The following is a 22,255-nucleotide window of genomic DNA, read 5'->3' on the forward strand; positions in this document are numbered from 1 at the left end:
TGCTTTTGAGGGGATTGATATGTATAAGAAATAGATCCAGAGGAGTTAGCCATGTTAGTCTGTAGTAGCAAAATGGAAAAGAGTCCAGTAGCACCTTTAAGACTAACCAACTTTACTGTAGCATAAACTTCTGAGAACCACAGTTCTCTTTGTCAGATGCATCTAACAAAGAGAACTGTGATTCTTGAAAGCTTATGCTACAGTAAAGTTGGTTAGTCTTAAAGGTGCTACTGGACTCTTTTCTATTTTGTATAAGAAATATCTGTTATTATTAAATATGGAAATGGAATAAGCTGAATGAGAAGTGCATTTGGATTTATTTAGGCTAGAACTGTACCACACCTTCACAGCTTTTTTGCTTCTAATGAGTTCCGTGGCAGGTGAGGATTTCCTAGTTGAATGGTATAACCACAACATCATACCAGCTCTCAGTTGTTTAGTACTTTAGGTTCCTATTCATGCTATTGGAAGGGAAGGAGGCATGGTATAGCATGACCTCATCAGATCTCAGAAGCTAAGGAGGATCAGTACTTGGATGGGAGACCACCGAGGAAGACTCTGCAGAGGAAGGCACTGGCAAACTGGCTCTGCTTCTCACTTGCCTTGAAAGCTCCTTGCTGGGTTTGCTATAAGTCAAGTGTGACTTGATGGCACATACATATGTGATCATGCAATTACTGCAGTGTCTAGATCAGGTTGCCCACTGTATTGAGACACTCTATAAATATTGTGGTTGGATGCATTCCTTGTTCCAAAGAGTTTTTATACATTTGCCTTGTCTGTTTTTAAAAACCATTTCTAATCCAGCACCCCAAGTAACCTTACTGTCAATGACAACCTATGTAGCATTTGAACTTTAAGACTTTTCTGTCCAGATTCAGCATTCCTGTCAACCAAGGAAAGCATTGTGGTTATACCGTATATACTGGCAATAATGAGTAAGACATGGAGATATTCCTCTGTATTGCCAGGTGATGGGAGAATATAATTACTGTATTTCAAAACTTCCCCAAACAAGCAGTGATTTCACTTTCTTTATGCACACCCACGACAAGCTTACAGTGCTCTTCTGTGTTAGAGTCAATGATAAAGTCAGCAGTTCTGGGGGATGTAGCCAATTTATGCAGCCCAGCTTCACTGTGGAGACTCACAGTTGTGGCTCTATAATTCTTAGAGTCACTGGTGTTCCATAATTCGAAGGCCCAGTAATCCACACAAGGAAACATATGGATGGAATCAGCACTTTGCTGAACAACAATAACAAAAGTTCTAGGTGCGTCACAGTTTCCAAGCAGATGTTGCTTTCTTCATAACGTTATGCTGTAGTTTATTAGCAAGTACTGATTTTTTTTTAAAAAGCCTTCAATATGCCCTCTAGTAGCATGGTGGGGGTGAAATGCAGGGGAAAACTTGGCTGAGAGAGGAAAGTGCACACAAAAATCCCTGTACGGAGGCACGGACACTGTTGCCAATGTGAGTGCCTCTGCATTTGCGGTATTAGTAACAGGAACACAGAGAACCATTGCTGTGTGGATGCATCATACACTGAGGCTGAGCTATATCCTGAATATGTCAGTCATCATCATCACTGGTCCAGAAAGAGTCTTTGCTTGTCTAGGTATGTTACCGTACTTACAACACAGGACAGCCTTCTTTGTGTAACACAGAGGTGGTTGACTTTTCGTACCGGCATAGCCCTTAAAAACAAGTGTCTGGATCCCATTGTGGAGTCGCTGCAGTAGCTCAGCTAAGGGTTGCACCAGAGGTGACCAATTTGTAGTATGCCCCTTCCCGGGTCATCAGTTCTTCATGAGTGCCCTTTTCAACAATCTGTCCCTGTGACATGACAGCTATGATATCCGAATGTTGAATTGTAGACAAACGGTGGGCTATGACAATGCAGGTTCGGCCTTCTCTAGCTTTATCCAAGGCAGCTTGCACCGTCTGAAAGCAAAGGACAAAGTTATAGAGTGAAGGCCTGCAAGATACTGCAGAATATCCCTTGGTAATTTTTGTGAGTGCTGTACTGGACACAAGTGATGTGTCTTCTAGTGCCCACTGCCTTCTTTCCCAAAGCATCTACTCCCCAAACCTGGCTTTCCTCCACCTCAGTGGAGCAGGAGGTGCTTCAGAATAGCACAGTACTCATCACCGTAGTGTCTGCAGAGACGTCAGTCTGCAGCGAACTGAAACTGGAGTCCAGTTGCACATTTAAAGATTAATTTATTAGGTTTCATAACAACATTTACAATACAATCTTCTATCCTAAACTCTTTGGAATCAATGGACTTAGACTGGAGTAACTCTGCACAGGATTGCACAGTTATTCCAGCATAATCATTTGTGAGTTGAAGCTTATGCATCAGATTCATGAAGCATCCGTCAGGCTGATGTGCCCACTTAAAGTTCTGCACAGCCACTTTGTGAGTTCCAACTCAGAAAAAAAAAGGTTGCTAGCCTAAAGGTACCACTGGGCTCCTGTTTTACTAAAGGGATCTGAGTTGTCATGAAAATTCTACCTGCAGTGTTTCATTTGTGATCGCTGGTTGACTGATGCATATCACCACTTGATAATTCCCATCATGTTTATTTTATTCTACTTCATTTTTACCCTGCCTACTCCCCAATGGGGACTCAAAGTGACTTATATCAGTCTCCTCTTCCCCATTTTATGTGTGAACCACCCTAAGACAGCCGTAATAAACATTATTATGCAAGTTGGTCTAAGATTTTCAGTCAACATTATTAACTTTGTACCTGTTCACTTTCTGTATCCAATGCAGAGGTGGCTTCATCCAGCAGTAAGATCTTGGGATCTCGGATGATGGCTCGTGCTATAGCAATACGCTGTTTTTGCCCCCGAGAGAGAAGGGATCCCTGAGCACCAACATTCGTTTCATATTTCTGGAAGGCAAACACTGGCTGAATTTTAAGTGACTATGTTAATCGCTGAAATATGCACAGAACTGGAAGACAATAATGTGTGGGGAAAATAGAACATGCATCCTTAGAGTTCTTATTCCTATTTTATTGGTGATACAAGCTATTCAGGATTAGGAAAATTGTCACTTGCTCCACATTCTTGTGGATATAATTTAATTGCTTATTTAATAAAGGGTATATTTACGCTTATTAGGGTGGAAGACACAAGTTGGGCCGTTTCCCCACTGCTTGCATCTATTTTGGAAATGGTGACATCAGAAATTGCATGGAAAAGCCGCCAATGTTTAGTGAGTGGGGCGCTGTTTTTAAGATGTGGGGAAACGGCCTTCGTCTCTAACTGTAAATTCAACATAAGTATATTTCTACTGCTTAAAATGAAACCTTTGTTTTGTTGCATGCTTTTTAAATATATGACTACACTAATTCACTTAACTTTGACCATTCAGACCTGGGTCACAGATATAGAATTAGTTGTCCAGCCCTACGTTCTTAAAAAGATAGAACCATTTGGCTACCAGGCCTCTCACAGTACAACCTGCACAATACAGATGACAGTGTACCATAAACATCTGGGCCACGGCACTGTTTGCAGAGTAAATAGCCCCACATGCCAATCTGAAAGAGTTCCTCCTTGTCCTCTAATTGTCATCTCAGAGGTAAAAGAAAAGAATGGAGGGACCGATATTTGCAAAAATGAGACATGTCAAAATTATGGAGGGTAGAATTTGGGGATCTAGCTCTCCGCCTTGTATTTTCTTTTCCAAACCATCTCTGACAAACTCAGTTGATAAATGTGTTCCTCTGGTTATACACACATTAACATATACAGTAGAACTAGGACAGATTTGGTAGAACACTTTCCTAGCCTTAATATCTCTTTTTTACAACACCAATAATGACTATGGACAAGAAAAAAATACTTACATCAGGAAGCGACATAACAAAATCATGAAGCTGGGCCTTCTTGGCAGCTAAGATCACTTTATCCATCGACAGCTCTCTGGCGTTATCACCATATTTAATATTTTCAGCAATACTGCAATCAAACAGCACAGGTTCCTGAGATACGATTCCAATTTTGGATCGGAGAAACGGGACATTGGTTTTCTTGCTGTCATGTCCATCTATCAGCTGCACATAAAAAACACAAAACACATAATATTTATTTCTAGACTACAGGGTGGGGGGGGGAATCACAGCTGAAGATCTTGAGTTTATCTTAACTTGCACTTAGTATAACTTAATGTTGAATAAATGTAAACAAATTTCTTAAGGCCTGTTGCTTAATATTAGCCCCATTAATATGGTGGCATATTAACCTGGCAACCCTGTCACCAATCCCAAAATTCTTCTGTTCAGCAGTGGGCTGTATGTGGGGGAAAGATGGCCAGCTTTGATAGTGTTGGTCACTTCTTCAGTGGGAAACAGGGGCCTTATTCAACCGCTCCAACCCCTCAACAAGGTGATCAGCACTCAGAAGTGACATCTCCAACTGACCGTCTGTTAGGAAATATATATATGGACCTAATCCAGCACAGAGCATTTGTATTTATGTATTTAGAAAATTTCTCTGCTGCCTCTCCGGAGAACTTGATAGAAGCAGCTTACAAGTAAAACATAATAAAAACATAAAATTCCCCCAAAGCTGTCAACAATAAAAAGAACATTAGAAACCCTGCCAGAGCATTAAAAACAACATAAAACACTGAGCAGCTTAAAACATATTTGAAGATATTAAAAGCAAACTAAAAAAAAATAGTAGAAGGTCAACCTCTTGATTAAAAGCCTCAAAGACACATCTTGGTGTGGTGCTTAAAAGAGAGCTGGAGAGGCTCCAGGGGATCCTCAAGAGGAAGGACTTTTCACAGATAAGGTGGAGCTGCTGAAAAAGTCCTGCCTCTGGTTCCCATTCACCACACCTTTGAAGGTGGTGGCACAGTACGCAAGTCATGAGAGGAAAATCTTAGCTAGAGGGAGGAGGCACATGCTCTGTCCTTCACATGCTCTGTCCCCAATCCTTTTAGGGCCAACAACCAACACTTTGAATTGTGCTTGGAAATAGATTAGTGGCCAGTGCCGATCTCTCAGCACAGGAGTGATACATTCCCTGTATCCTGCCCCTGGCAGTAGCCTGGCTGCCACATTTTGGACCAGCTGAAGCTTCCTAATGGTTTTCAAGGGCAGTCCCATGTAGACCGCAGTACAGTAATCTAACCTGGATGTGGAGGTTTACCTTAGCTATGACACACTTCTTGAGGAGGGACCATAGCTGTATCAGCCAAAGATGTCAAAAGGTGCTATGTGCCATGGAGGAGATCTAAGCAAATGTAGGCTAGGAGCCAGCAGCACCCCTAAGCTATGAACTGCTCCTTGGGTGGGGAGAGTGTAACCCCATCCAGGACTCCTCAATACACACAGCTTGTCATTGACCAACCATCTTGACTGAGTGGAGCTTCAATTTATTGCCCTCACCCATCTCATTACTTTCTCCAGGCATTTATCATGGCTTCCACAGACCCACGCACCCAACTTGGCTGTTATGGAAAAATAGAGCCGGGTGTCATTCGCATATTGGTGGCACTACTCCAAATCCCCTGATGATCTTTCATGTAGATGTTAAACAGCATGGGATGCCCTGAGGTCAGTAGCAGTCCCCCGGCACCAGTATCTGGAATCAGCCAGTCAAGTAAGAATGGACTTTCCATAACACGGTGCCCCCTACTCCTAACCCAGTCAGCCTCTCCAAAAGGATACCAGGGTTAAAAGCTACCAAAGGATCCAGAAGAATCAGCAGTGATGTGCTCTGCCTCTCACTCTCCCAGTGAACATCATCAGTAAAAATGACCAAGGCTATTTTTGCCCCAAACCTAGGCATGAATCCAGATCAAAATGGTCAAGATTTTCTGTATCAACCCAAGGCTTCTTCTTTTTTTTTATCCCATGTGGGCTTCCTTTCGTATGCTGCAAAACCAGTCAAGCCTGATTTTCCCTGTGGATTGTCATTGCTGAATCAGTGTGCTTATGTGTAATTCCTCACAGAGACATGGCGTTGCTCTTCTAGGCTATCAAACAGGAAAATCATCTTTCAGCACCACTGATTTAAGCCGTGTCTTATTCTTCTTGGCTGTACAAAGATGTGGCATATGTTCCTTAGCAGGGCTTTTTTTCAGCAGGAACACGGTGGAACGGAGTTCCGGAACCTCTTCAAAATGGTCACATGGCTGGTGGCCCCGCCCCCTGACCTCCAGACAGAGGGGAGGTTAGATTGCCCTCCGCGCCATGCAGCGCGGAGGGCAATCTAAACTCCCCTCTGTCTGGAGGTCAGGGGGCGGGGCCACCAGCCATGTGACCATTTTCTCCGAGGGCAACCCACTGAGTTCCACCACCTCTTTTCCCAGAAAAAAAGCCCTGTTCCTTAGTCATTCTTTCTGATTCTTGCAGATTGACTTTGCAACTACACTGCTGTCAGTATTTTACTATCAAAGCAGGCAAATCTACTTACCACTTTTCCTTCCTCAGGATCATAAAAGCGTTCGAGAAGTTGGACGCTGGTACTCTTGCCACATCCGCTGCTTCCAACAAAGGCAAGAGTCTGTCCCGATTTCACAGACACAGAGAGGCCCTTTAGCACTTGGGTGTCAGGACGGGAAGGATATGTGAACTTACAGTTGATGAAATCAATGTTTCCACAGAAATTTTCCTGTTTATACAAAGGCAGAGATGACATGCTGGTTCTAATCAGTTATATAAATGAATCTTATGAAGGAAATTACTATGCTGTTATTGTTCCTAGAACTGACAGCCAATTAACGCTTTAGATCAGTTAGCTGTGTAGATTTAAACTGAAGAAACTGAAATACATTTTGCACACTGCAAAATCTCAATGACGCTCCCTTACTGAGAATTCTGAAGGGACAGGGCTTCACTATAACGCAGTTGATTAAATAATCTCTCCTGCTGCTCAGTGGCAGAAAGAAAGGCTGTCATTCACATCTTCAACAAATTTAGAAGTATTCAATATTTCCTTCTACAGTAATAATGCAGACCAACTATCATTTTAAAAACACATTCAAGCCCCATTGGTACAATGGAAATCCAGATTCAGGTGATATATCAACATTGATCACCGTAATCACTCTCAACGTCTGGTAGTAATACCATTAGGAGGAATGACTTAGCTACAGCACACTGAAAAACACACTATTGGCTCATACTGGGTGCAAACCCACTATTGGCTCATACTGGGTGCAAACGGATGGGTTAATGATTAATAATTTTTGTTTATGATAATATTTAGCAGAGGATGGTTTGCACAGCATACAAAGAATAACAGAGACGTGTTCAGCTTCTAAAATAATGTTTACTACATAGAGGATAAAATAATAAAGGTTACATTGGTGATAAAATAAAGAAGAGCTAACTAGCTTCTACTTCCTTACATGCTGGAGGTAACTGTGCAACTGACTAGTGGGCAATGGCGTCCTGGACAAAGGAAAGAATGTTAATAGCCCCCAATAAACTTGGTCAGCCAATAATCGATCCTAGATTAGTTCATTAGGCATGCAACTCCCCTTTGCCCTGGCGGGAACAGTTACTCGACACTTAACTGGCCTCATGCTAATTAATTATGCCTAGCTAAGACAGAAAACAGATTAACCCCTTCATGGCAGAAGTGAATGACACATGCATATCCTAACACAAACCCAGTGCAAACTGGGTGCAAACAACCATTTTTAAGTTTCTTTTGCTTCAGATTTGTCACCTGACAAACCTGCATAGGTCTGGATGACTTCCATAGCTGTAACTGCTCAAGCCTCCTATGAGGTTTTCTACTGGAAGGCCTCCAAACAGGGCATTGGGACCAAGACCTGCCTGTCATGTTGCCTCCTGGCTCTGGTATTTAGGCGTTTACTGTCTGGACGTGGAGGTTCCTTACTAAGGCCTCAATGGACCAAACTGAATTCTTACGGAATTTTCTGGAATTTTTTGCTTATCGTCGTGCCAACCCACGAATCTGGTCTCAAACTTTCCAGAGTCATTGCCTGTGATGAATCGATTGAAACGTGCCGTTCCAAACATCACTGTTCAAAACACATTTCATGTCAAGTAAGGGTTGGCTATTCTGCATATTAGAATAGGGAAATTTCAAGCAAAAGGAAGGAGAGCCCCCCCCCACCCCCCCATTTCTTTCATGGGTGTGGTTGATATAATTCTGAAGATGGGAACCCGTTAAACCACAGGAGGGAGAGAACCAAGTAACGGAAGCAGATCTGTGAAGAAAATGCTTCCTCGTACTGCATGACCAAACATACTTTGATCTTTCGTGGAACTCCAGGCTCTAAATTAGTACATTCGATGGTGCTGAGGTTTCCTGTTTGACATGTGTTGCGAAAATTCCCTCACAGTCTTCACTTAAGCCTCATTGGACTGAGATGAACTCTCAGCGCCCATATTTAGTGACTCAATCTTGCCCTTCTCATTAAGCACTCAGCATTCAATATGGAAAAAAAGGAAGTGCTGCAGGATTACTGTAAGCATTTTCTAACTTCCTCCTATGTGCCTTATTACACAGAAGAATCGAGTTTCATGAAATAACCCCTTTTTGCCTTGCCTTGCTGTGCCGTACCTCCAGAGGAGCACATGAAAAATGTCTTGCTTCAGCTTCCAGCTTGTAACAGGTTTGGAAGGGCAAAATTACCACTAACTGCTGAGATGGTAGTTGTTAAACAATAAGCTTATCATTTTAAAAAAAAACCATTGAGACTTATTGGATTACTAGGGGAACATGCTGCAACATGGAATCTATGTGTGCCAGTTTTCATCTATGAGATCAAATCACTGAGCCATGATAAACAGATAATTAATTAATATTAAAAACATAAAGAATCCACTACTTATAAAACTGAGCAACTGTGTGACAACTGTTATTACCCCAAGTAGGGTTATCAACCTCAAGGTGGGGCCTGGAATTCTCCCAGGCTACAGAGATCAGTTTCCTTGGAGGAAATGGCAGCTTTGAAGGGTGGCCTCTATGGTATACCATAGAGTCTAGGAGAAACAGAAGCCCTAGAGTGACACCACATCCCTGATGGCTCCCTATCCTTTCCCAAACTCCAGCCTCCCCAGGCACCACCCCCAGAGCTCCAGGCTTTTCCAAGCTGGGGTTGGAAACTCTATAAATCCAATCCAATGGGATGTTAGACGGATACTTTCACTACAGACCTAAGAATATTTTATCATAATGCTGTTCAGCTGACAGCTTTGCTTTTCCCTGTTTGCATTCAGATAAAAACTTTCCCTCTTGTCTGATTGGCCCTGAATGGCTGGTTGTCCTCCTTTCCCTGTAGCAAAGACAGAGCTACACCAATATAGGCCTAGTATTATTATAAGTGCAAGCTTCATAAGGATGCTGACAGCACAGGTGCCCCCCCTTTTCCTAGAGGAGTTTTAGACCACACCAATTAAGATTAATTGAAAGGAATGCAACAGCCTTTGTACCAAGAGTCGGGTTGAGAGGCAGTGTGGTATAGTGGCTGGAATCAAAGCATGAGTGACCTTGAGCAAACCTCTCTCTCTAGTAGCCTAACCTATCTCACACAGTTGTAAAGATAAATTGAGGGAGATCCCCCGGGAATGCTGTCCAGAGCTCTTTGGCGGAAAGGGGGATACAAATGTAACATTTCTTTTTCACTGCCACTCCCTGTAGTCTAACTATGCAGTGGTTGCCATTCTATAAGGTGGCCATTTTTTGGTCCCTAACTGGATCCCTAATGATGGATTTTTCTGTGGGCTTTTGGAGGACCAGTTTGGTTGAAAGGCAGCCTAGAAATGGGGTTGAATGAACTGCTGTTAATACTCACAGATGATGGGAAGAAAATGAGGTGTGTGGGGAAGTCTGGGCAGGGAATTAAAAGGATAATCTGGAAACAGAGGAGAGATCTTGAGAACGGACAACAGTAACTGCTGAACACCTTTTCCCAAGAAGTTAGGACATCCATGATATCTACAGGCAAACTTCAGGCAGCCTGTCACTGCCACCAAATCATCTTCCTGTTGCCCTGGATACACATTATTTGTTAAAGCCAACTGGGTTTATATTACCAGACTCCCTCTGTGCCTTCAGGGTATCATCCAAGTTCACTTGCTCATGTTCTCTGGTCCACTATAATTTTGTTTGTTTGAAAACACAGGAATGCACTGTACGAACCGGGGCGGGGGGATCTTTCAAAGGCTACAATTAGGCAAGTGTAACAATCGGCATCTTTGTCTGTACCCATTTTTCTCCGACATCACTGTAAACACTGATTAGAGGAATCCGATCCACCAGCTGGAAAAACCGGGCTGCAGCTATTTTCGCTTTGGCATAATTTGGGGTGTAAGAAGAAGCTCTTCCTAAAGCGGTTCCACTGGTCACAATGCAGGAGATCACCCTGAAATCAAAAAGGGAAAAAAACGTGCTTTCAGCTTACTTAAGAGCAGCCCCGCTGGATCAGCTCTGTCTGCAGTAGCCCCAGGAAGCCCAGATAACAGCAACAGCCCTCCCACATTGGCTTGGACACTTCATTTGGCTATCAGGGCTAATAAGTATTAATAAGACTCATCGGTCATGAATTTGCCCATAAGCACCTATAAACTAATTCCTGCCCTTTAAGAAAAGGTATTTTTATGTCTTGGTCACCTTACCTAAATACATAACTGTAATGAAGTCCTTCCTTGTCCACTAAAAACCCTCCAAATCGGTAAGAGACAGAATTGGCTATAAACACCACACATTGAGCAAAGCCAAAACAAATTCCATAAACATTTGCTTTTTTGATTGCTGCTTTGTATGGGATTTCCAGCTGCTTCTCAAAAGCATCAATAAACGTTTTCTCCTTCCCAATTCCCGCAACAGTTCTGATATTTGTGAGGGCTTCATTAGAAATCTAGCCAAAAATGAAAATCAGGAGAAGAAAATCCGTTAGCTTTCGTTTTGGAAGACGTGAGCCAGCTGTGCTGTGAACTGTTTTATACAGTCAGGCCTAAAGCTTAGAGCAGATTCTATAGAAGTCAGTTTCAGCTAGCCTTCACGCAGCTGATATAACATCCACAAGCCTATAGTTAAGCAGAGACATACAGGCTCATTTCAGACATAATATGAAACTGTGGTTTCTTTATTAAACAAGTTTTGACTGGCACAGTATTGTTTAATTGCTTAAATTTCCCACAGCTACACAGCTAGTATTCCGGTCAGTATCCCAGCCTATAGGCACAGCACTGGGGAACAAACCAAGACTAAGCCAAGACGTCCCCCATTCGTGCATTATGTAGAGCCATAGTTCAGATGAAGCGGGGTTAATAAACCAACTTAAAACCGTGGTTTGTGGCAGGGTTGCCTGGGCCGTTTTCACACTACTAACCTGCTTCCGTGATGTTGTGAAACGTCATGCAAAAAATGCAGAAGATAGCATCTTGCGAGAGTTTTGCATGACGTTGCGCAAAACTCTCGCGAGAAGATGCTATCTTCCGTGGTTTTTGCGCAATGTTTCGCAACATCACGGAAGCAGGTTAGTAGTGTGAAAATGGCCCTGGTTGCCCCTGGCAACCAGTGGTGGGCAACCATGGGGATGGGGGACAGGACTTACCCGCTGCTACAGACCCTCACTGTTGTCATCATGCCGACAACAACAAAAAGATGTCATCATGCTGGCAGCACACTGGAACTGCTCTCTGTGGTTTTTGCCCCCAAACGGTGGTTTCACCTTCGGCATAATGATGTCACTTCCAGGCACAAAGGAAATGATGTGACAATGTCACCAATAATGTGGTGATGTCATCTGCAAGGGCCCATAGCAGAGAGTAAGTTCCCCCCATTTTCAGCTCTATTTTCACGCCACCGGCCAGGGGAACAGTGATAGGGACAACTCCCAACTAGTTGGGGCTTGGTAACCCTAGTTTCTGGGCATCATCTGATGTATCTTAACTAACTCTAGTGAGTGGAGTGGCTTGGTTTTGGATGATCACAGTAACCCATAGTTAGCTTAATTAAACTAGGAGTTTGTCCGACATGTGAACCGAGCCATAGAATCTTTTAACATGAAGAATAGCTGTTGGACCCGAAAGAGGTTCTTGTATAGAATGTATGCAGAAATTTAAGCAGATGACAGGGCAAAAAAAAATCATCTAAGCAGATGCGTTCTCCATGAAATTCATTAGATGGTTGTTGTGGGTTTTCCGGGCTGTATTGCCGTGGTCTTGGCATTGTAGTTCCTGACGTTTCGCCAGCGGCTGTGGCTGGCATCTTCAGAGGTGTAGCACCAAAAGACAGAGATCTCTCAGTGTCACAGTGTGGAACAGATGTAGGTCCTTTGTATCTACTCAGGAGGGGTGGGGTTGAGCTGAGTCAACCTGTAAGAGTTTCCCAGGGTGTGGAATGCTAATGGTGGGAGGCTTCACTGTATCCTGAGGAGGTTCTTTTGCATATGGATTGGTACTTGATGTGCTAATCTTCTCTGCAGGGCTATTGTCGGGGATAGAATGTTTTGTTAGCCTGGTGTTTTTCAGAACTGGAAACCATGCTCTGTTCATTCTTAGGGTTTCTTCTTTCCTGTTGAAGTTTTGCTTATGCTTGTGAATTTCAATGGCTTCCCTGTGCAGTCTGACAAAGTAGTTGGAAGTGTTGTCCAGTATTTTGGTGTCCTGGAATAAGATACTGTGCCCTGTTTGAGTTAGGCTATGTTCAGCCACTGCTGATTTTTCAGGTTGTCCAAGTCTGCAGTGTCTTTCATGTTCTTTTATTCTTGTCTGGATGCTACGCTTTGTGGTCCCGATGTAAACTTGTCCACAGCTGCAGGGTATACGGTATACTCCTGCAGAGGTGAGGGGGTCTCTACTGTCTTTTGCTGATCGTAGCATCTGTTGTATTTTTCGGAATATGAAAGACACTGCAGACTTGGACAACCTGAGTAGATACAAAGGACCTACATCTGTTCCACACTGAGACACTGAGAGATCTCTGTCTTTTGGTGCTACACCTCTGAAGATGCCAGCCACAGCCGCTGGCGAAACGTCAGGAACTACAATGCCAAGACCACGGCAATACAGCCCGGAAAACCCACAACAACCATCGTTCTCCGGCCGTGAAAGCCTTCGACAATACATCGAAATTCATTAGGTTTCCTATTCTGATTATTACTCCTTTTAGAAGATGAATGGCATGTCTGGTGTTTTTCCCTAATAGGCAAGGTTAATTCCTTGCTGCTGAAAGCCAATCATGGTCTCCATGCCTGGGTAAAGTTCATGCTGTTTAAATAAGCATCACACAACCACAGAGCTGAGCAAACAAACGGCTATGCTTGCCTTAGCTTGTTCTGTTCTTATTCTTCCTTTAGTTCTCAACTTGTTGCTATTAGCCATAAGTATACACATTCCTCTATTTTTCCTTTCCATCTAATTCTAGGGAGACAGCAGAAGGATGCAAACCAACTGCAATTTAATTCAGACAAGATAGAGGTTCTGAGAGCTGAATATGGGAATACGAATACGACCTATGCAAGACACAGTGGTGCTCCTTGCAAGCTCAAGCTGCCATTTAGGGATACTCCTCCTGAGTCCTGATTAAGCAGGTGACGTTAGTTGGGAGTGCCTTGCATCAGCTTGGGCTGGCTTGCCAGCTCTGGCTGTTCCTAGAGGATGTTTGCTCACCACCATTATGCATATCTTGGTAGCCCCACAGATTAGAAAACCGTCATATGTTCTCCAGAGTGAATTGACCCTTTAACTTACTGGGAAAGTTTCCAGTGGCCTGGTGCCTTAAGAACATAAGAACAGCCCTGCTGGATCAGACCAGTTGAATACCACCTATAGTGATTTTTATTTATTCAAATGGAACTGATTAGAATGGCTACAACTGATTCAAATGGAAGACCAATACTGTAGGATGGCATCACCTCAGAAATCTTAAACCTCCTAAGAAGGAAGTCACCATCCATAGAGCTGAGACTTTACCGCTGGGAAAATCGCCATGATGTTTTTGCTGCTTGACAAACTGAGAAAGAAACCAAACCACCTTCAACTTTTGTGGCTCTGCCAAGCCTCAGATACCTCCTTGACTGAAAAAGCTGCCTGCCTGGGTTATTTTACCAAACGCCCTCTCATTCGTTTTACGTGATGTTTCAGAAATGACATTACCCGCCCGATAATTTCCATAGCTTGTTTGTCCTGAGAGGCAAACCCCGTCAACATTTTCGACTGCATGGCTCCAGACAAGGCCAAGAAGGGCAAGAAGCAGAGGATGACTAAAGTGAGCTTCCAGCTGAAGTAGAAAGCAATGATAATGGCCACGCCGATATTGGTGAGGGAGCTCACGATCATTCCTATCTGAGTTCCAGTCGCCTGAAAAAATAAGGAAAACAAACAGATCTCTAAGGCACTGGGGCAGCACTACCCTAAAACGATACAACTATTGCTCAAAAAGGTTCATAGCTTTGGAAAGTCTCCATTCCAAGGCTCATCCATTTCCCCTGAAAAACTTTCCAGATTTCTTTACGCTGTTTGTAGTTCCAAAGGGAGTCTTAAAAGCTATAGTGCCCTGATTTTTCCTGCTTCGATAGCTAAACATCCTCAAGTATCTCTAGCTGTAAAAACACACTCGTTAGCAATGTACTTAGAGAATGACTGGGTCATCTTTGCAGCCCTCTTTCTCTATTTTCCTAGCTTTCTGTCCAAGAGGTGGAGGAATATTAAGGAAATGATCTTCCCGCTACAAATCTGCCACCAAAATGACAGCTCCTGACTCAGAAAGAATGCCTCCCTCTGTTCCTTTTAAGCTTATCTCACTCAGCTCGTATATCTGATTCTGTGACACATTTCTTCAAACAACCACCTTGTCATAATTGTATTAACATTATGCTTTAAAAATCAGCTGTAGTCTGATTTGGTACTTCCTTGCATGTGAATTCATCTTTATATATAAACATCTTACCCCCTGAACCTGAGATGCATCTGTCGCCAGTCTTGTAGTCAAGGCTCCAGGGCTGTTCCTGTGGTCATCAAACCAGCCAATTTCTTGTCCTAGCATAGCTTGGAAACCAATCTTCCTCATCCGTCTTGTAAGCAATTCACCAGACTTTGCAAATGTATATCCCTGAAATGTGGGGTCATACATTTAAAAAAATGGTAAACTACATTAGTGAGTGGTGTAGACATGTTAGTTTGTTGCAGCAAATACAAATGGCACCCAAAAGACTATCAGATTTACTGTGCAATCCTAAACCGAACTACATCTCATTGACTTCAGTGGATTTAGAAGGGTATAACTTTGCTTGGGATTGCACTTGTTATTGTGGCATATTCTTTCATGGTATAGAGCCCACGTCAGTTGCATGAAGGGCATGAGCCTACAGCTACAGAGAAGCATGTTATAAATGGAAAAAAGAAAAGCAGTGGAGCAAACTCATTAAAAAGCGAACTAAGCAAGTCATTACCTGCAAGAACTGTGTGAAAAATGACACCACTCCAACAAGGACAAAAAGCACGCAGATGTTGTCAATCTGTGTTCTTTGTTCTTTTGCATCAGTGATAGAAAAAGTCTTAGGGGAAGAAAACAAAATGCCATCATATTAGGGAATTTTCAGACCAGGTGATGGAAAGTATATTTTGAATAAGGGGATCTTTTCACACAGAGGTGTGAAAGTGCAGCGCGAGTGCTGCTGACTCACATTGCCTTGTCTTTGAGCTTCCTCCCATCCCCGTTTTCTATTTGTTGTCTTTCCATGGTTTCTTCATCATTTCTCAGTAATTTCTCCAACAACCTTTGATCCAGTTAGAGGAAGGATGGAAAAATAATGAAGAAAACATGGAAAGAGAACAGATCGAAAACGAGGACTTGAGGAAGCTCGGAGAATAACCACTGCAGGTTTGCACCCAAACTGCAGGAAAATCCTCTGTGTGAAAAGACTCTTTTATAAGCCTTTTTGTTGGGATTAATGGATAAACAGTTGGAAAATCAACATGGTATCTTATTTCTATATATGACCACGGCAGCCAGGCTTTTATATGAGCAAAAATGGAAAAGTAGAGTATTGCCTTCAATCGAGGACTGGATTGTGAAAATGACAGAGCTAGCGGAGGTGGCTAAACTTACAGCTCTGATCAGAGATAAAACTGTCTACTTTTATGGTTAACTGGAAAACCCTTATTGACTTTCTATGTGAGATGAGGAAAAATGAACTGATGATTTGTGGCTTTGATTTTTATGAAGATAAATTTGGGAAAAATAAATAGAAGAGGGGGCAGTATTGAAAAGGTAAATTTTGGAGATGTTAAAAGTATAATGTTTGTTAAAATATGATAGGTGTTGTAGAAAAAATGGAAAATGAAATATGTATTATTTTTCTTTGTTTTCAATCTTTGTTTTTCTTTTTCTCTCTTTGTATTCTTTTTTCTTCTATTTCTTTGCCCTTTTTACTGGGCTTTTAAATTTATTAATAAAATTAAAATTTCCACCCAAAAAAGAGACTCTTTTGTGTCACTTTTGATTGTCAGGGACTGAAAGAGAATGTCATATTGCTTTTACAAACATGTTACAGCTTTTGGACACAAGAACTTAATGGAGTGTTACAAGCACAACTTGTCGCTTGGGGTGAAAGCACAATACAGATTGCAGAGCTGCTTTACGACAAACCTGCAGCGCAGGAGGAGGGGAGTCTATTGATTCCAGTGGTGCGAGCTGTATCCATTCATAGTTAAACACAAGAACATAAATATGTAATACCCTTTACTAAGACCAACCAAAATAACAAAATGCTGGTTGCAAGCTTTTGAGTTTTTAGAACTCTTCAACAGGCTGGAATAAAAAAGATAAAAGGGGGAGATCTTTAAGTCTGTGATGTTCATTATGTCTTTGTTCTATGGATTTCAGAGGGCATGAGAAAGAGTGCATGGTATCATATTAGGGCTGCCAACCTCCTAGTGGGCCGTGGAGATCTCCAGAACAATTGATCTCCAAACTAGAGAGATCAGTTCTCCTGGAAAGTGGCAGCTTTGGAGGGTGGGGCTTTTTTTCAGCTGGAACACAGTGCAACGGAGTTCCGGCACCTCTAGAAAATGGTCACATGGCTGGTGACCCCGCCCCCGATCTCCGGACAGAGGGGAGTTTAGATTGCCAGTGGTGCAGAGGGCCATTTTCGCTGAGGGTGATTTAAACTTTAAAAAACTCCCCCCTTGTTCCAGCTGACCCAAAGTGATGTCATTGTGCGGTTCTGAGTTCCACCACCTCTTTTCCCAGAAAAAAAGCCCTGGTAGATGCTATGGCATCACATCCCCACTGAGTTCCCTTCCCCCCAAACTCAATATTTCCCAGATTCTGCCCCCACATATCTGGAATTTTCCAACCTAGATTTAGCAATCCAACATCAGGTTGCACCTCTAGGAGCATGGGAATTCTAGACATTCTGGGATCTAGAAGCAATAATGGAACACTTCCCATTGCAAAAGTAACCTGTAATTAGGCATAGGGAAATGTACATCACGATGGGTGGCTACGATGGGTTTTAGTCTGTCTGTAGCAGTAGAAAAGAGCAAGAGTCCAGTACGCTATAAGACTAACTTTTGTTAGTCTTTTGTTAGTCTTATAGGTGTTACTGGACTCTTGCTCTTTTCTACTGTGTGTAGCTAGTCAAAGCTAGTCCACAACCTCAGCTACAGTAATTTTCTTTGCAAGCCTTGAAGAAATGTAAGGGAGTAATACAGTAGTCAGAGAAGAGCAACTACAAATTGTGAGTTGTTGGAATTTTATATATATTTAAAAGCCCTAGAATCCACTAATGACGTAATGAGTTCTTGGAGAAAGACCAACAGCTGCAATAAATCACTTTTTGAAAACACCAAAAGCATATATTAAAACAGTCCCTTCATCACTATAAAGTCAAAATGCAAAATTAAATGCGTACAAGGGTACACACTCAAATACATAACTGGAATATATTTTAAACATGCATAGAGAGACCTACCTCAGTGGTACAAACAGACCGTATTTATGTCTCAAGTGGAAATACAGCTCTCGTTTGCCACAGATGAAACATACATTTCAGAGGAAAACAAGCTGCCTGCTGTCTTTCGCGAAACGGGGGAAGCAGCCAACAGATAATGAGAACTCAACCAAGAGCCATTGTTTTTCTTCATTAATTTTATCACTTTCCCCTGTGTCCTTCTGACAAGTTTTTTGGCCAACCAGCAGGCAGGCACGCTGGCAACAGAATGAATCAAACCCAAGCGTTCATCTTTTGGCAATAGCTCCAAGGTTATAAATGTTTGCTGGGTCTTCCAGAACTAGCTTGGAGTTTAAAAAAAACAAACTGAGTGCATAAGAAACATTTTAACTTTTGCCAGCATTGATGGCAAATCCTGCAAAATTAACTGATTGGCAACTGGGTAGGCCAACATGGTCGGGAGCATTGATTTTATCATTAGCTGAAATATATTGCTGTCATGGCTAGATCCCTGGAAAAAAAACATTATTCATCAAGGACATGATGAAATGCCTGAACCTCTGGGACACAACTGGCAGCTTCCAAGTCCACTGGGGAGCTCTCCATGTGTGTGTAAAGTGCTGCAAGTTGCAGCAGACTTACAGAGATGCCACAGGGTTTATAAGGCACGAGACAAAGAAAGGTGGTTTACCATTGCCTGCCCCTGCATAGAGGCCTTGGACTTCTTTGGTGGTCTCCCATCCAAGTACTAACAAGGGCAGACTTTGATTAGCTTGTGAGAACCAATGAAATTGAGCTAGCCTGGGCCATCCTGGTCAGGGCACTGGGGAGCTCATGGTATATATTATTTATAGAAGAACTTGTGAGGATGGGAAGAGAATAATAATAATTACATTTGTTTTATATACCACCCTTCAGGACAACTTAATGCCCACTCAGAGCGGTTTACAAAGTATGTTATTATTATCCCTACAACAAGCACCCTGTGAGGTGAGTGGGGCTGAGAGAGTTCTGAGAGAGCTGTGACTGACGCAAGGTCACCCAGCTGGCTTCAAGTGGAGGAGTGGGGAATCAAACCCAGCTCTCCAGATTAGAGTCCTGCACTCTTAACCACTACACCAAACTGGCTCTCTATAGAATATAGAATGGAGATGAGACTGATTAAGTGGAGGCTGATGAGTTGTGGACAGAGAAAGTAGAAATCCAATGGAAGCTATGTAAGAGGGAGACATTAGCTATATAATAGACAATGTATTTGTTTGTTTGGGTTAGCTCTTTAAAGACTAATTCAGGTTACAGATTGGGCAGTTTATCTGAGCTAATAAATTTTCCTTCAGGCAACAGCATCCTGTTAGACTCCCTTTTTGCTCTGCATTTTGCCCGGTATTTTACTTGACTGACTGATGGTTAATAATGACTTAATGAATAATGCTTCACACAGCATCTGGGCTAGAAAACCAGAGCTTAATTCAAGGTTACTTAACATTCCATGTTTCCTTCCAGACATGCATTCATGTAGGCAGAAGACCCGCCCGTCCGGGTATGATTATGGTTTTTCCATCCCCCACTGATATGGGGGAAATGCCCATATGTAAATCATCATGTAATTATTATGTGTAAATAAGAACTTGAATGATTTTCCCACTACAGAGGGCATACATGAATTATACTATAAAAGTACATAAAAGTAAGTCGTACCAGAACCAATGGGTTGAAATTAAACGAAAGAGTTTTCGGCTAAACAAAAGAGGTTTCGGCTAAAATAAAACAAAAGAGTTTTCGGCTAAACATTAGGAAGAACTATGGTTGTTGTGGATTTTCCATCCATCGTTACAACCATCGTTCTCCAGCCGTGAAAGCCTTCGACAATACATTAGGAAGAACTTCTTGACAGAGCGGTCTCTCAGTGGAACAGGCTTCCTCGGGAGGTGGTGGCCTCTCCTTCTTTGGAGGTTTTTAAGCAGCTAAGCAGCTAGGTTATTTTGTGAACCTAGGCAGATCATGAGAGGGAGGGCAGGGAGGGTTACATCAGTGCTTAGTTCTCGTGGTCTCTTCTTACATGTCCAGGGTAAGGCCAATCGCCACCTTGGGGTCAGGTAGCAATTTCCCCCAGGCCAGTTTGGCTAGGGATCCTGATGATGTTTTGCCATCTTCTGGGCATGGAGTAAGGGTCACTGGGTTTGTGTGTGCAGGGGATGGTATTTTTGAATTTCCTGCATTGTGTAGGGGATTGGACTAGATTATCCTAGAGGTCCCTTCCAACCCTATGATTCTATGATTCTAAGGCAGTGTTGGAAACCCTATCTACAAGATTTCCTGGAACCACTAGACATTTGCATTATTTATGCAAGAAGTTTTTGTGTGCATATGAAGTAATGGCTTGTAGGAATTACCATAAACTTGCAAAAATTATGATAACATAAGAAGCAGGTAAAGGAACCAGAAATGAAATTAGTATGTTGGCGTTGAACCATTCATTTGAGCACAGTTATACCGTATAGTATAACAGTAATGATCAATAATTCTCAGCGCAAGGAAATACCATCATCATAACTTACTCCAATAATCTGACTGAACAGCAGAGCATAGAGTGGGTTCACTGCTCCATTGCCAGCTGCCCCGAAGGATCCCAGCACCATATAGGGCCATTCTGGAGCATTGTATTTCAAAATCCTGGTAACATTAGCAGGTTCTACTTCCTCTTCAGCAGTACATTCCTTTAAAAAAAGAAGACATGTCGAATATGATAAAAGCATCCCATAGTGGCACCACTTTGTGCTTCTGCCTGTTTTTACTGTTGCAAGAAAGAATTGCAAGTGTACATAGAGTGCTGTTGTGTATGCTGTATCTGCATCTCCAGCTTCCTAGATCTCTTTTTGGAGTGCTGCAGGAAAGCAATGCAAATATGCATGAACTACTGGTCAGCAGTTTTTCATGATGTCCCAATTCCTCATAGAAAATATTAATTTGTGTAGCTTGCCTGGATACTTATGCTTCTAGGCATGATTTTGTTATATTGATGAAGAACAGGAGCATCAGAGTCAGGTGCAGGGCAATCTGAGCAGAGTGAACTGTTCTCACAATTCTCTCTTTGTCTTGTTCCTTCTCATTCTCATCTCTCCCAGAAGTCAGGAGCTGTATTAACCACACTATAGGTTAGTTCAGACATAATGCAAAACCATTATATCTTTCAACTACTGTTAGTTTGTGAAACTGGGATTCAGCTTGCAAATGATCATTTAAACCCTGTTTTGTCTTGACAAATGCTTGTTTCATAACCTTCAATCTTTCCTTTATCTTCCCTGCATAGACCCAGCGTATTCCAGCTTGCAGTTCAGTGAGGAAAAAAAGAGGAACGAACCACAAATGTCTGCAATAGGGATATGTGTTTGGATATTTCCAGTCCAAATATATATATCTGAAAAACATCCTAAAATACCATTTTGGATATATTCCAGTATTCAGATGATATTCTGAATTTTTTGGGATACAAGTAAATGGGTCCGAAAAATTGTGGAAATATTCAGGAATATAAGGAAATATTCAGGGCTGGCATTTTAAGGCCCCCCAAGGCTGTTTTTCTTCAGGTTTACAAGGTGTTTATGGCAGTGTCTTCTTGCCAAGTCTTGGTAGTGGCTCGCCAGGTTGGAATCTTTGGTTTCACATTGGTTCAGTTCTGCTTGCAACATTGGCCTATGGTTCTACTGGGATTCTCTAGTTTGACACTGGTTCTGTTGGGCTTGTCCTTTGCTTAAATTTAAGTAAATTTCAAGATAATGGAAAAAAAACTGAATCTGAATACCAAAATGGTATTGGGAGATCCAAATAAGCCATAATATAAGTATTTGTGCCTTCTCTGAAACCCAAATCTGAAAAATACCAAAATTTTCCAGGTGCACATCCCTAGTATGTGTTTGTAGATCGCATTAAACCATAGTTAGGACTAATTGTAGTTAATAAACCAATTTCAAACCATTGTTTCAAACGCTGGTTTGACATATCCTAACTAAGCTGGCTACCCTATGAGTGGCCCGCATCTTCTGTTCTGTGAATTTGGCCTATGGAGGCATAGTTTAAATATGTTAAGGAAAAAGTAATCCAGACATGCCACAGCAATTGGATTGGATGATTTCAATGAAAAAGAAATTAAAGCAGAGTAAATGTATCAGCTTTGCCTTAGAAAAACAGTATAACATAATCCAGAGACATGCTCTAATTGCCTGAATGAAATGTGGAAAAAAATATATTCCCAACAGGGTTTGATATAATTAGTTCTTGGTTGATGTTTTTAGGAAATCGGTTTCCTGATGCTTGTAAAACAACTGAAAATGTCATAATAATTT

At 42.1% G+C, this 22,255-nt stretch overlaps 1 protein-coding gene across 3 annotated transcripts in view; it reads right to left on the reverse strand.

Annotated features, from left to right (window-relative positions):
• Nucleotides 1-1,021: 1,021 nt before the first annotated feature.
• Nucleotides 1,022-22,255, reverse strand: part of ABCB11 (ATP binding cassette subfamily B member 11) — a 74,210-nt gene continuing 52,976 nt past the window's right edge. For all 3 annotated transcript variants that reach the window (XM_054970959.1, XM_054970960.1, XM_054970958.1), the window contains 10 exons: nucleotides 20,471-20,629; nucleotides 15,408-15,512; nucleotides 14,906-15,067; nucleotides 14,113-14,316; nucleotides 10,627-10,868; nucleotides 10,217-10,373; nucleotides 6,446-6,643; nucleotides 3,868-4,074; nucleotides 2,758-2,904; nucleotides 1,022-1,944 (listed from right to left, as the gene is read on the reverse strand). In XM_054970959.1, the coding sequence (XP_054826934.1) occupies nucleotides 1,744-1,944; nucleotides 2,758-2,904; nucleotides 3,868-4,074; nucleotides 6,446-6,643; nucleotides 10,217-10,373; nucleotides 10,627-10,868; nucleotides 14,113-14,316; nucleotides 14,906-15,067; nucleotides 15,408-15,512; nucleotides 20,471-20,629 (1,782 nt within the window). In that variant the 3' untranslated portion in view covers nucleotides 1,022-1,743. The remainder of the gene's footprint in view (nucleotides 1,945-2,757; nucleotides 2,905-3,867; nucleotides 4,075-6,445; nucleotides 6,644-10,216; nucleotides 10,374-10,626; nucleotides 10,869-14,112; nucleotides 14,317-14,905; nucleotides 15,068-15,407; nucleotides 15,513-20,470; nucleotides 20,630-22,255) is intronic.

Source organism: Eublepharis macularius, chromosome 2, assembly GCF_028583425.1.
Source record: "Eublepharis macularius isolate TG4126 chromosome 2, MPM_Emac_v1.0, whole genome shotgun sequence".
In the NCBI taxonomy this organism is placed as follows: domain Eukaryota; kingdom Metazoa; phylum Chordata; class Lepidosauria; order Squamata; family Eublepharidae; genus Eublepharis; species Eublepharis macularius.